We start from the raw sequence: 14,791 nt of genomic DNA on the forward strand, positions 1-14,791 counted from the left end.
GGGATCCGAGCCTCCCTGTACTTGGACGACTGGCTTCTCAGAGCATCGTCCAGTCTTCGCTGTCTGCAGGATCTACATTGGACGTTGAGTCTGGCCAGGGAGTTGGGACTTTTGGTCAACCTAAAAGTCCCAACTGATCCCATCCCAGATTATTCTATATTTGGGGATGGAGATTCGCAGTCCAGTTTTTTCGGGCTTTTCCGTCTGCCACCCGAATAGAACAAGCCCTGCTCGAAGTCCAACTAATGCTGAAAAGAGAACGTTTGTTCAGTCAGGAGTTGGAACAGTCTCGTAAGGACTCTCTCATCCCTGGAGCAGTTTGTCTCACTAGGGAGACTACACCTTCTGCCTCTCCGGTTCCATCTAGCCTCTCACTGGAACTAGGACAAGACGTTAGAGACGGTATCATTCCCAGTCTCCGAACCAGTAAAGGCATGCCTGAAATGGTGGGACAGCAATATCAGTCTGAGAGAGGGACTATCCCTAGCAGTCAAGAACCCAAACCACGTGTTGTTCTCAGACGCGTCGGATTTGGGTTGGGGTGCGACCCTGGACGGTCGGGAATGCTCGGGTCTGTGGACCTCAAGTCAGAAGAGCATGCACATCAACGGCAAGGAGCTATTAGCAGTCCACTTGGCCTTGATGATATTCGAAAGCTTCTTCGAAACTAAGTGGTAGAGGTCAACTCAGACAACACCACAGCTTTGGCGTACATCTCCAAGCAAGGAGGCACACTCCTTCACGCTGCTCGAGATCGCAAGGGACCTTCTCTTATGGTCAAGAAATCGAGGCATCTCCCTGTTGACGAGATTCATCCAGGGGGACTTGAACGTCTTGGCAGACTGTCTCAGTCGGAGGGGTCAGGTGATACCCACGGAATGGACCCTCCACAAGGACGTGGGCAAGAGTCTTTGGGCTACTTGGGGTCAACCCACCATAGACCTCTTTGCCTCCTCGTTGACCAAAAGGTTACCAATCTATTGCTCTCCAGTCCTAGATACAGAAGCAATCCACATAGACGCGTTTCTACTGGATTGGTCTCTTCTGGACTTGTATGCATTCCCACCATTCAAGATAGTCAACAAGGTACTGCAGAAGTTCGCCTCTCACGAAGGGACAAGGTTGGCGTTGGTTGCTACCCTCTGGCCCGCGAGAGAGTGGTTCACCGAGGTACTTCAATGGCTGGTAGACTTTCCAAGAAGTCTTCCTCTAAGGGTAGTTCTGTTACGTCAGCCCCACGTAAAGAATGTCCATCAAAGCCTCCCCGCTCTTCGTCTGACTTCCTTCAGACTATCGAAAGACTCTCAAGAGCTCGAGGCTTTTCGAAGGAGGCAGCCAGTGCGATTGCAAGAGCGAGGAGAGCTTTTACCATTAGAGTATACCAGTCGAAGTGGGAAGTCTTTCGAGACTGGTGCAAGTCAGCATCTGTGTCCTCGTCCAGTACCTCTGTAGCCCAAATCGCAGATTTTCTTTTACATCTGAGAAAGGTTCGCTCCCTTTCAGCTCCCACGATTAAGGGCTACAGGAGCATGTTGGCTTCGGTCTTTCGACATAGAGGCTTAGATCTTTCCAACAATAAAGATCTCCTTAAGTCTTTCGAGACCTCTAAGGAACGTCGTTTGGCAACTCCTGGATGGAACTTAGACGTGGTCCTAAGGTTCCTCATGTCAGACAGGTTTGAGCCATTACATTCAGCCTCCCTGAAGGATCTCACCCTCAAGACACTTTTCCTAGTGTGCTTGGCTTCGGCTAAAAGGGTCAGTGAACTTCATGCCTTCAGTAAGAACATCGGCTTTTCTACAGAAAAAGCCACTTGTTCACTTCAACTTGGTTTCCTGGCCAAAAATGAACTGCCTTCTCGTCCTTGGCCTAAATCTTTTGGTATTCCTTGCTTATCAGAGATCGTAGGCAACGAACTGGAAAGAGTATTATGTCCTGTTAGAGCTCTTAAGTTCTATTTAGCTAGTACTAAGTCATTACGAGGTAAATCTGAGGCATTATGGTGCTCAGTTAAGAAACCATCATTGCCTATGTCAAAGAATGCTTTGTCATATTTTATCAGATTTTTAATACGAGAAGCTCATTCTCACTTGAATGAGAAAGACCGATGTTTGCTTAAGGTTAAGACGCACGAAGTTAGAGCTATAGCAACCTCCGTGGCCTTCAAGCAAAATAAATCTCTGCAAAGTATTATGGACGCAACTTTTTGGAGAAGCAAGTCAGTGTTCGCGTCATTTTACTTAAAAGATGTCCAGACTCTTTACGAGGACTGCTACACACTGGGTCCATTCGTTGCAGCGAGTGCAGTAGTGGGTGAGGGTTCTACCACTACATTACCCTAATTCCAATATCCTTTTTAATCTGTCTCTTGAAATGTTTTTAATATTGTTTTTTGGGTTGTACGGAAGGCTAAGAAGCCTTTCGCATCCTGGTTGATTTGGCGGGTGGTCAAAGTCATTTCTTGAGAGCGCCCAGATTAGGGGTTTGATGAGGTCCTGTTGTATGGGTTGCAGCCCTTAATACTTCAGCTCCTGGGAGTCTTCCAGCATCCTAAGAGGATCGCTGGGATTCATGAGGAAGACAGACTAATAAGGCAGAGTAATCGTCTAAGTCAACTTCCTTACCAGGTACCTTTATATATTTGGGTTTTGTTATGATATAACTGTCAAAAACTCTAAGCATATACGCTGTAAACTTGATTAACTCTGGTCTCTACCCACCACCATGGGTGTGAATCAGCTATTATATATTCACCGGCTAAGTTAAATATTTAAAAATGATATTTTAATTATAAAATAAATTTTTGAATATACTTACCCGGTGAATATATAAATTAAAGGCCCCCCCTTCCTCCCCGATAGAGACCCAGCGGGATGAGAAAAATTGGGTCTGTTTACATGTATATGCGGTATCTGGCCGATAGTTGGCGCTAGTGGGCACACCCGCAACCTTCATAGCGATCGCTCGCGAGTTTTTGTGTATTTTTTCTGTCGAGCCGCCGGAGGTTCAGCTATTATATATTCACCGGGTAAGTATATTCAAAAATTTATTTTATAATTAAAATATCATTTTTCGCCATTTTCAAGTTAACATTAATACTTCTAGATGGATTTTGACAAAATTTTCACTTCAGATAGATCCTAGGTCATGGACGACACCAATAAATTTTGGAGATGATCCGGATCCGGATTCTAGTTTATTTATTTATTTGTCTGTGTGTCTATGGACAGGATTACGTCAAAACTGCTTGATGGATTTTAATGAAATTTCCACCACAGATAGATCTTAGGTCATGGATGACCCCATTGAACTTGGGAGGTGATCCGGATCCGGATTCTAGATCTGGATTTGCATTTTTTGCCATTTTAAAGATAACGTCAAAACCACTTGACGAATTTTGACAAAATTTTCACCATATGTAGATCTTAGGTCATGGACGACACCATTAAATTTTGGAAATTATCCGTATTTGCATTCTTCGCCATTTTAATGATATAACGTCAAAACATATTGATGGATTTTGACGAAATTTCCACCACAGATAAATCTTGGGCCATGGACGACTCCATTAACCTTAGGCAGAAGTCAGAAATCTGTGATTACTCTTGTTAACATTATTATTGTGATGATGATTATTATTATTATTGATATTATTATTATTATTATTCTACCAGATGAAGAACCGGATAAATTTTCTTGGATATGTCATAAGTATACTGTACATTTGATGTGCACCAAACTTACCTAAAATTGGCTGAATAAAAAAATTTCAGGGAGAGGACCTCGTCCCCCTTTGTAGACACCCTCTCTCTGTAAGGGCTCACTCACTTGCCTGGTTCATCTTTCACAAAAGTCTTACTAAATTCTTGGCTGTGCCCTTAGAATAGATTTTTGTTTCACGCCTTGATTTTAGAAAGTGATACATATGAGTTTGTGTTTGTATTAATTCATCTTAATTTTATAATTCATGCTTTCACTGTGAAATATTCTGTAATAACTTCCTGTAAATTTTGTTTAAGTTTGTAAATATGCAAGTTTAGCTTTTAATCTGTGTCAGACCCTTGTAACCATAACAAGCCCTGTTGTTATCATTGGTTTCAGTTTAGCATTAATTACCTGTTTTGTAAATACAAATAATAATTTAGAAAATGTTTGTCCCTAATGAAATCTTGATTCAAAGTTAGTGTGATTAATATAAATGTCCAAGTTTCTGTGATCCATCTGGATGGTTAAGGTCTTGACTTTTTTTAGGATCATTTCTGACAAACTGAAAACTTCCACCGTCAAAAATTTAATCCAATTTATATTTCGTGAATAGACCTCTATCTTCTGCACTGGCCAGATGTACCATCAGGTGTCAGAGACAAAAATTCCCTTTTGCTGGATACCTGGAGGACTCTCGAGGTATAGTATTATTCAAATATTTTAGGATAAGTTTTTTACCTTAGATTGTTGATTTAAATACTGAGATTTATTTTGATGAAGAATTAGATATTTGGAAACATCTTGTTTTGTCATATTAATCTGGAGCATGTTTTATTTAGGAACTAGCACAATGGTTTTGTTGCACAGTAAATATATAATAACGTACAGTAATCCCTGGTCATATGTGTGTTCACCTATTGCTCCCTCTATATTGCAGATTTATAGATGTATGTAAATCTGTATTGCAAACTCCTCTTTATATTGCGGGTTTCTTGGGGCAGATAAGTTTTATCTTTTTCATATTTTGATTATGTTTTGTTAAAGATAGTAATTTTTAAGCCTAAAAATTAATAAAGTAAATTACAGTAATACTGCATATACTCATTTAACTTGATATTTTGCAAATTGCTCTGCCCCCAAAGTTTTATCGATCAAAATTATTTTATTTTGTATCTCATGTATCATACAAGGCCCTTTTTTTGAGACCAAATTATAATAACCTAACCTATTTTCCTCCACTTCTGTCTCCCAACTTCTAGTTCAATACTATAAGTTATAAAAACAAAGGAGAACAATGAAAGTATTATCAGTAACACATACGACTATAATGAACCAAATAAAAAGCAACCATTTTGTTATGAAGAACCAATTCGGATAATAGCTGTTTTGCTTGCATTTGAACTTTCGTACAATATTAATCAATTACAAATACGGTAGTTGTTACAAATAACATTAAGTAGAATACGACTGATATAAAATATATTATTACATTACAGTATACCTTTTTCAGTTTATGAAAGGTAAACCAAATTGCACAAAAACTACCTAAGGAATTGGGCGATACAATCAATAATTTGATGAAGTTTGTAAACAAGCACTGATAAAGTAAAGACTATAAAATTATTGTGTATTGGCAAAAGGGATGAAAATCTTATAAGCTTTGATGTGCCACTAAAATGAGCAGTAAATAAAATATAAGAAAAGTATTTTAAATGAAAAGTGCATAAATTTTTATGGTAAAATAAAAAAAAATAGTTCAAGTAATAATGTCTCTTAGCAAAATAAGAAAAAAAAAATCATTTGGTAGTTCACCTTAATCAGCTGATTTGGAAGCCATAGATGGTAGTAACAATGATTTTATAAATGTAAACAATGGAAAGATGTATATTCACGAGACGGATAGTGAGAGAGAAACCAAACCAGGTACAAATGCTCTGAAAATAAGTTTATTTGACAATCCAGACCTACCAATAGGTAACCAAGACTGTATATCAACAGCAGCCCCTTGAGTATCTCAGCTCAGGTCACAATGAATTATGTAATGATTATTTTAGAACAATTTGGTCTCCTAACATATCCCGGGGTTGGATTTGCCTTGATCATAAAATCAAATTATCTAATTTTTATGCCTTTTTCTTTTATTTTTACTGGCGGAAGATCTCAAAGAAAAATAGTCAGCGTAGTTAATTTTTAAAAAAAGAAAAATGTTTTTCCAATTTTCAAAGTACGTATGCAGATATTTCTTGTTCACATGCACATAATTTGTCACATATTTCTTGATTATTTCAACTTCAGACATATCATGTGAATTACTCAGTACAGCCAAAAGTTTGGTTTACTAGTAGATATGACAAAGGGTTTTTTGGATTTTTGGGAGTCATTTTTTGATACTGGCATCTAACATAATTCAGTCTTTGTCACTTAGAAAACACCTCCAAGGGGTTGTCCCTAAAATTTCTACACACAGTTTAGTGTCTCTATGGGCTCATTACATGCATGTAAATTCTTTAGCTTTCTATTGTTACATTTTGATGAATCATAGGTTACTAAAGTATTTGGAAGTAGTAATGAAAGAGAAGTTCTGGTGGCATCTCTCTTTTATTCGTCAAGGAGATTATGATGACTTTGCTATAGTATTTTGCTGTCTTTTTTTATCAGAAAAATTAATGTCTTTGCTATAATATTTTGCTGTCTGTTTTATCGTATCCTGAACATTGTTTTATTTTATTATGGTAAAAATTACAATAAAGGCAGATGTCAAAATTACTGCTAGTCTTCAATAGGATGTTGAATACTAGCACTATTTAAATTTTATTTATAATGAAGAAAGAAACATTGAATAAGTTTTTTCCAATGCATGGCTATGCATGGAGAGCAAACACGTTTTGCTATACTGTACTCTCATGATATAAGAAAATTGGCAAATTCATAGTTTGATCATATTTGAGGTACTGTATGTTTTTGTATAGTATTTGCATTTTTAAGTTCTGTACAGTATTATTATATTTTGTCAATTTACTGTATATTAATGCTTACTAGCGTGGTTGCCTACTGTTGGTTTGCAAATTGAGTAATTATAGTAGATTTAGTAATTACAACTAACAAGCAGTTAATATGCCATTCAAGAGCAGACAACAAAATGAAGGATTTTATAATGTAGTAACAGTGCCATATTGATTACTTAATCATTGATTTTTTCATTATTTTTTTTTTCTTCACATCAGCTGTTACTTGATGAAGAAAGAGTGAGATCAATTGGGGTCAGCAATTTCTTGGAGCCACATCTTGAAGTGATTCTCAACGAGTGTTCTGTTGTCCCTCATGTAAATCAGTGTGAATTTCATCCCTACAATAATCCAAAGAAGCTTCGATCATATTGCAAAGAAAGAAATATACAGTTTGAGGTAAACCAACATTTCTTGAATAAAAATTATTTAATTTTTCTTTAATTTTTCAATAGGCATGCTGTAATTGTGTAATGTATTTTTAAAGGCTGAAATCAGTTACTATGGGAAGTTTTAAAATTTAAGCTTGTAATACCAAATTTCTTTTGTACTAGGTCAAGAATGGTCTTTGTCAGACATTTCCTCAGGGATTGTGTAATGTGTTATTTAGTTTTATCTTTAAGCAAGAGTCATCTGTACCCATTTTTTCCAAGTGATGTCCTTCTTTAGGGTCTTATTTTTTCAGTACTCGGCATGTGTGTGCCTGGAGCCTTTATAAATTTGCTATCTCTAACTTTGAATCCAAAAAAATTTACAGAAACTATAGTAGGCTTTTGATTAGGGTCCGGGTTTGTTTCGTTAGTTTTGGACCTTTCTTCCGGATCCTTGGGTTGTATCTGTTTTTTGCAAAATTTTTGTTTTTCCCTTTCCTCTTCAGCTACCCTCTCAGGGACTTTTGTTTTACTCTTACCTATTATTGATGAATATACTATGTTCTTTTGCTACAGTTAAGAATATTTCTTATAGGTCCCAGTTTATTGGCCTGTCTTTCAAGTTGAGATCTGCCCTACATGGTTCTTTGATAGGTGTGCTCATCAAAAAGATGAGAAAGGGGAGCCATGCAGAGTTTCACAAGACTCTTTGTCGATTAACTTTTTCTACTCTTTTTTGGGAGGATAATCTGAGAATTCAAGAGTACCAATTTAATATTTTCCAATTTTGAGTACATTGGTTGTACTTTGGGAATTCCTTTTTTTTTCTGGCTCAGTCAATTACTGCACAGTAAGACATCCACTGATTCCCCAACCACTAATTTGACTATCTGGAGTTGATCTATTGATACCATTATAGAAAAATATACTGTGTGCTGAAAATGCACATTTGTGTCCGTTAAAATGGAAGCACCGAGCAAAATCTTTAAATGTGTCATTACATCACCACTTAGTAGAGAAGGCTACAGTAAAGTTGTATTTCAGGTAAAGTGAATATTGTCTCAAAGCCTAAAATGTTTCTCACATTCTTCTCTCTTTTCATTTTTATTTTTCAAGAATTTTTATAGCTCATTTTAAATTTATTCGAATTTTTATAGCTCATTTTAAATTTATTCGAATTTTTATAGCTCATTTTAAATTTATTCCTTATGCAATTACCTTCTTCCCTTATTCCATATTATACTTTTTCCTATTCTTACCATTTATCATGCTTATTTAATTTTATTTCCTTTATATTCTTTCTCCATTAATTTTATTTAATGTGAATTTTGTATAGAAGAATTTATTGCAGAAAATTTAAAATCTATTAATTCATTGTGCACATGTGCCTCTTTGGACTGAGTAAGTGAAATACAAATGATTTTTGGTTGGTAGTTGAAGAAATAATTTTCAATACCAAATTTCACTTTTTTTGAAAAGACAGCTTGTTGAAGATATAACTCAAAATCATGAAATATGTTCATCTGTACATATAAAAAATGTCAGTGTCTGATGAAACTTGGCAGTCAGAACCTTGAGTCTAAAGTAAAAGATGTTGACATTGAGTCATTAACTTCTACGTGGTAAGAGGCTGCCATAGGAAATATCATTCAGTTTGACGGTAGTGTTTGATTTGATATGGAAAATTATTATTGCATATAGTTGAACATATTTCATATTATTTTGTGTTACCTAAATAAAAGCATTGTTTTTCTCATTAGAAAATAGTTATCAAATTACCGGTATAAAAAGATTATATAAATTCTACAGTAATTGCCAGTGCTAAGGTCTGTGGTGTAATGGAGCAAAAGACCTTCTCTCTGTGCCACTTCACTCTCTGTGTGGAGATGGGATGATGAAGGGTTCAAACCTGGGGTCACTCTTTGAAAGGGTCTGAGATTGACCATATACCCTAGCACTAGACTAAGGAGCTCCTAAACCTCTTAGAGTGGGAGACAAACTTCTTTGCCGATGAAGGCAGCAGAGACACTCTTGCACGTCAGAACCATGACTGAGGTCTTCTCAAAGGCTCGTACGAAGTACCGAAAACAGCAAGACTGTTAGAAACGCTCCTAAGCATAGGCAACGCCTATAAAAAGGAGAGTCTATCTCCATCTGACGGAAGACCATACTCAAGTTTGAGCAGTAGTTTTAACAGCCGCTACTAAGAGAAGCTTCTCTCAGCCAGGAAAACGCAGAACTCTCTGATCTGATCTAAAGATGATCCGACTTCAGGAGAATCTGTTCTATGAGAATGGCCCACTTAGCTGGGAAAGTGAGGACCAAAGGAGTTCCTTTGCGATCTCCACAAGGCAGAACAGAAAACCATTCGTCATTAGGCTATTTAGAAGCCACCCGAATCAACCTTAATCCCAGTGCAATCTTATGCGTTGTGTTAGCCGGTGGACCGAGGTTGAACAGAGATAGGGCTTAACCATCGAAGTGATCCTGTGGGTATTAGAAGGCAAATTCAAAACAGGTCATGGGATAGGAGGAGGTTTTTGATACTTTCTCTCCTTGCCAAAGTAACTTTTTTTGCTAAGTTAGTTGCCCTTGTTTAATATTTTCATTTCTTAGAAAGAATAGCTCATGAGTTTTGAATAACTAAGGTAATATTTTATAATTATTGTAACAAAGAATACTCACATAGAATTGGCTCAAAGGAATTGTTCTTAAATGAGGAGTGAAAATTGGGGTAGCACAAGGTTAAAAATGTTAGACAGTTATGTGGGAAAAGACTAAAGGTAACAAATGGAAGACAAGGAAGCAATGCTGCTGGGACTGAAAGGATTTGTAAAAGATCTTTTAATACTCAAAAATTACTTATCATCCTGAAATTTAGGTAAAAATCCTGCATCTAATGATGTACAGTATCTTAATGTGTGCCAAACAAGGTGCACAACTAGCAATTTCTCCTTTTATGTGCTTTTTGAGCACATTAAACTTTTTTTGTGGATGGTTATCCTTGTTGTTATTGCCTTATCAACAATGTTCTGAAAGAAAAGGATTTTGTAAAGATAGTTAGAAAGGAGAGGATATTGTAATAGTTGTAAGAGTTTGGTATGTACAATTCGTCATAGCTGACTGAAGTTTAATAAGGGAATAAGAAATGCCATGTTACTAATGTTCAGTCCATGCCATCACAATTTGTAGTCTGAAAATTTAACATTTCAGTTTTGTTCTCGCCGTAAGTTGGTTTGCTTTCTATTTGTGACAACAATCTGACCTGATGCGGTTTGATATTGCTTGCTTAGATTTTTTATGTAATTTTGATTATTGCCTTACCATTGTGTAACTCACAAGCTTTGTTTTTTCAAATTCATGTGTCCCATCAGGTTCTATTTTATGCTACATTACTTATTTCTGTTATTTTATATAATAATTTTAAGTTTATGGCCAGATTTTTATTTATATTTAACATTCATTTTATCTTAGGGTTATTCTCCATTAGCAAAAGGTATGCTTTTGAATGAGCCCCAGGTGTTAGAAATGGGGAAATCCTATGAGCGAACACCAGCTCAAGTTCTCATCCGCTGGGGTATACAGAAAAAGATTCCTACCATACCCAAGTCAACCAAAGGGCAGCGAGTTTTGGAAAATTCTCAGGTACACGATATAGATATTACACATGGCAAGTAGTATATGAGGATATGGAGTAGTTGGGTGGTTTAAGGTTCGCTATTATGATAAGTCAAAATAAAGTCATTAACACCTCAGAAACTTCATCGTAAATAATACCCTATTGCATGAAACTCTGACACATTTATGGTATATTGAACTCATGGTACATTTGGTAATCATTTAATAACAAGGTTAACATTGGGTTTTTAAATTTTGCTTTGAATGTACAGTAATTAACTTTGCATTATTTTATTTTGATGAATACTTTTGTTACATATGCATTTACTTTCAGTATTGTTTGTAAATGAGACTGATTTAGAAAAAAAAAGTGTCATTATCTGGGTAATATAATTAACCATTAGGGTTATTTGTCTATAGTCCATGTGCACAACCACAAGGAAATGCATAGGCTAATGCTTCAGATCATGTAGAGTACAGCATTTTGTGTTTTTCATTGTTGGAGATTTGATTTTGACTTTTTTCCTTGCTGGAGCATTGATGCTGCCTATCATCAAGGCTTATTTTTATTTCAGTTTCTAATGGGTGATTTCCAGAGTATGGAAAGTTTAGTTGATTTCGTGTTTATTTTTAACTCTTGATTTTGTTTCCAAGTATTTCTTTCGTAGACGTGGAGTAGTATTTTCAGATATTATCCTCTAAAGTTTCCTTATTGCATACTGCCTTCACTCTTTTTCCTTTACCATTTATTTCTCTATATCATAAATTTTTATGTCCAGCCTTGATTTATTAAAAGCCAATTTTTTTTTGTATTACGTTAGAAGAGAAGTTTATCAAATTTTTTTTCACTGTGACTGATTATGATTATTGTGCCATGTCTTTCTTAGTATCTTCCCCCCAAAAAAGGAGATGAATTGCATTCTTCTAAAATCTACTACTCTATGTTGATAGAAATTTTCCTATTCTAGTTCTGTACAGTAATACCCTGAATATCAATGACACATTTTACATAAAAAATCTGTTAGTATCTGGCTTCAAGTACTTTCCTTTATCAAATCATTGTCATATTGTATTTCTATCACTCTGATCAAGTTTTAGTGTTAAAACATTTTTCAAGACCAATACCTGCCACATTAGTTTGATATTCCCTGTTTAATATACAAAGTGAAATGGAATTTGTAAGATAAATTTCAATGGCGGAATCGACAGCCATGGAGTTGTCTGCCTTGGCCTCCTTTCATGCTGTTTTCCAGCTTAACCATTGGTCAGGGGCAGTAACATACTGTGCAGAAACAATGAGCTATTGACCCTGGAGTCTTTGGAGAAGTATTAGAGTCTCATGCTGTTTGAAAAGAAGGCAGCAACCTTTCTTGCACACCAGTCAGCAAACCAGTGGGTTAACAAGGTTTCCCATATCTCTAAACAACTTTTCCCAGAGGTAGCGTTGACACTTCAAAACTGTTCTGTGCAGGGTGCAAGGTTTCTCCTTACCCAGGAGTTATGGGCAAGCAGCAATTTCCCTGCCCTTTGAAGAGAACAGCTTGTAATCCTTGTGTTCAGCCCAGCCTGCGGGATCGAGTTCAAGGAGGAGACCAGCACCTGCTCATAGACCCCGATCACCGCAACCTATTCCTAGAAAGTCTGTGCATACACAGCCATTTCAAGCACCCCAACCAGGTTTCTCTAGCTGACTCTGAAAGCATTTCCCCATTTAAAGGACTTGGGTTTGTATAGCTAGGAAGAATACAAAGTACTTTTAAAATTGATTATATTTTCTAAGATGTTTTCCCATTAAAGTATGCCCTTTTCAACATAACACACATTCTCACTGCATGTTGTGTTTTGTATGTACTACCTATAACAGGTAAAAGGTTTACTGTGAAATGATTGGTGAATAAACTTATTTGATAACAAATACAAATTTTTAGTTGGATCAAAACAAAATTGCAGAAAAATTATTTCAATTTTTTTTTTTCAATATTAATCTTACCCGATAATCATGTAGCTGTCAACTCCGTTGCCCGACAGAAATCTACGGACGGGATACGCCAGCGATTGCTATACAAGAGGGGGGTGTACTCACCAGCGCCATCTGTGGTCAGGTACTCCAGTACTTCTTGTCAACACCACCTCAATTTTTCCTCTGTCGTGCCGCCGGCAAGACCTACATGGATACGCTGTTGATTTTGGAGTCTTTGTTCACGGTTTTGGTGAAGTATTGCTCTGAAATTTAGCCTTCGCTATACAGGAAGCTTTTCCCTTAGCTTAGATAGCTTTTGGAATTAAATTGATTTAATGGTTAACGATCTTTGCTTTAATTTGGAATCCCCCCTTGACTGTTCTCTAATTCAAGATGTCCGACCACTCTCAAGCTCCTAGACAAAGGCGATGTAGTGTTAGGACTTGTAGTAGGCGTCTTCCGAAGGCCTCGGTTGATCCTCACACCGTTTGTTCCGACTGTAGGGGAAAATCCTGTCAGTTGGAAGATCGATGTGAGGAATGTGCCGGGCTTTCGGAATTCGATTTTAATGAATTCCTCAAGTATACGGCTAGGTTAGAGAGGGAGAGAGTTAGGAGGAGTTCTTCTCGCTCTTTGGTTTATTCCTCCCCCCATGATCCTCAACCTTTTCCTTCCCCTGTAGTGGTGACCCCCGAACCTATTACGAGTGCTCAGCCTGATATGTCGGATATGTTACGTGCCATTCAGGCTCTAGGTGATAAGGTGGAGTCTTTAGTGAGTGACCACAATCTTCTCTTGGCAGATGTCAAGGAACTTAAAGTGAAAAGTGCAGTGGAAGTGGTAGTGCCAGTGCTGTGCCTAGTGTTAGTGTCAGTGTTGCGCATGAGGATACTTCTGTGCGTGCCAGTCGTCCTCCCAGTCCGGGACCTCTTGCAAGCTCCCAAGCCCAGGGGAGAAGCAATGTCGAAGGGCAAAAGGGTTCGGCAGGCCTTGATCGGCGCACAGTTGTATCCTCAGTGGTTGCGGGCGTATCTGATAGAGATCGTCACTTCCACTCCCAGACGATTGAGCCCTTGATTTCCTCGTCTGCGGAAGAAGTTTCCAGGAGGAAACGCTGGACCCAGGTCTCACGACCTCTTAAGCGTAAGGTCCAGACCGAGCGAGTCCAACAGCCCAGGTGTAGCCACTGGGCCAGTTCGGACTCGCCGCAGTCATCTGATGGCTGCACGCCTCCTAAGAGAGGTAAAGCGATGCCTCAACAGGCCTCTGCTCCAACTTCTGTTGATCCCAAGTTGTCTATGCTGCAGACAATGCAGTCTCAGCTTGCGGTGTTGATGCAGGAGTTTCAGGCAGAGAAGGTTAGCACACCTCCTCCTGTGAGCGCTCCTCCACCTCTGCGCAGTCCACCCTGCCAGACGTATGATGTTGAGGCTCCTCCTGCCTCCATGCGTGAGCTGCCGCATTGGGAGTTGCCAGGTACCAGCGCTATGCAGCAACCTCCACTTTCCTTGAGGCAGGAGCCTCTTGCTATGCGGCAACCTCCTCAACCCTTGAGGCAGGAGCCTCATGCTTTGCAGCAACCTCCTCTTCCCTTGAGGCAGGAGCCTCATGCGTTGCGGCAACCTCCTCCATCCTTGAGGCAGCAGCCTCATGCGTTGCGGCAACCTCCACCATCCTTGAGGCAGCAGCCTCATGCTATGCGGCAATCGCCTCAACTCTTGAGGCAAGAGCCTCAACTCTTGAGGCAAGAGCCTCAACTCTTGAGGCAAGAGCCTCAACTCTTGAGGCAAGAGCCTCAACTCTTGAGGCAAGAGCCTCTCTCTGCGCAGCCACCTCCTCAACCCTTGAGGCAGACGCAACTCTTGAGGCAGGAACCTCATGCTATGAGGCAGCCGCCTCAACGCATGCAGCAACCGCATTCTTCGCAGCATGAGCCTCTTCCCATTCAACATGAACCGCATACTATGCAGCATGAGCCTCATGCCTTACAGCATTCGCTTCTGACCACGCTTGCTCCTCAGACCTCCGCAGAACCTCCTTCATCCCAGCCTCATGACTTTGTCATTGCCAGCCCTCATCCTCTTCAGCAGAGACTTGATGATGGATCCGCAAGTGCGCATGCACCCGTTCTT

At 38.6% G+C, this 14,791-nt stretch overlaps 1 protein-coding gene across 7 annotated transcripts in view; it reads left to right on the forward strand.

Moving 5' to 3' along the window:
• The window catches only part of LOC137632598 (uncharacterized oxidoreductase ZK1290.5-like), an 87,164-nt gene that overhangs the window by 59,446 nt on the left and 12,927 nt on the right, over positions 1–14,791 (forward strand). For 6 of the 7 annotated variants that reach the window (XR_011042064.1, XM_068364632.1, XM_068364633.1 and 3 more), the window contains exons 5-7: positions 4,319–4,404; positions 6,930–7,109; positions 10,556–10,726. Coding sequence is in view for 6 of the 7 variants with exons in the window: in XM_068364632.1 (XP_068220733.1) it covers positions 4,319–4,404; positions 6,930–7,109; positions 10,556–10,726 (437 nt within the window). In the remaining variant the exon portion in view is untranslated. The remainder of the gene's footprint in view (positions 1–4,318; positions 4,405–6,929; positions 7,110–10,555; positions 10,727–14,791) is intronic. The other variant, XM_068364636.1, reaches the window with a different exon arrangement.

Source organism: Palaemon carinicauda, chromosome 41 (assembly GCF_036898095.1).
Source record: "Palaemon carinicauda isolate YSFRI2023 chromosome 41, ASM3689809v2, whole genome shotgun sequence".
NCBI classification, from domain to species: Eukaryota; Metazoa; Arthropoda; class Malacostraca; order Decapoda; family Palaemonidae; genus Palaemon; species Palaemon carinicauda.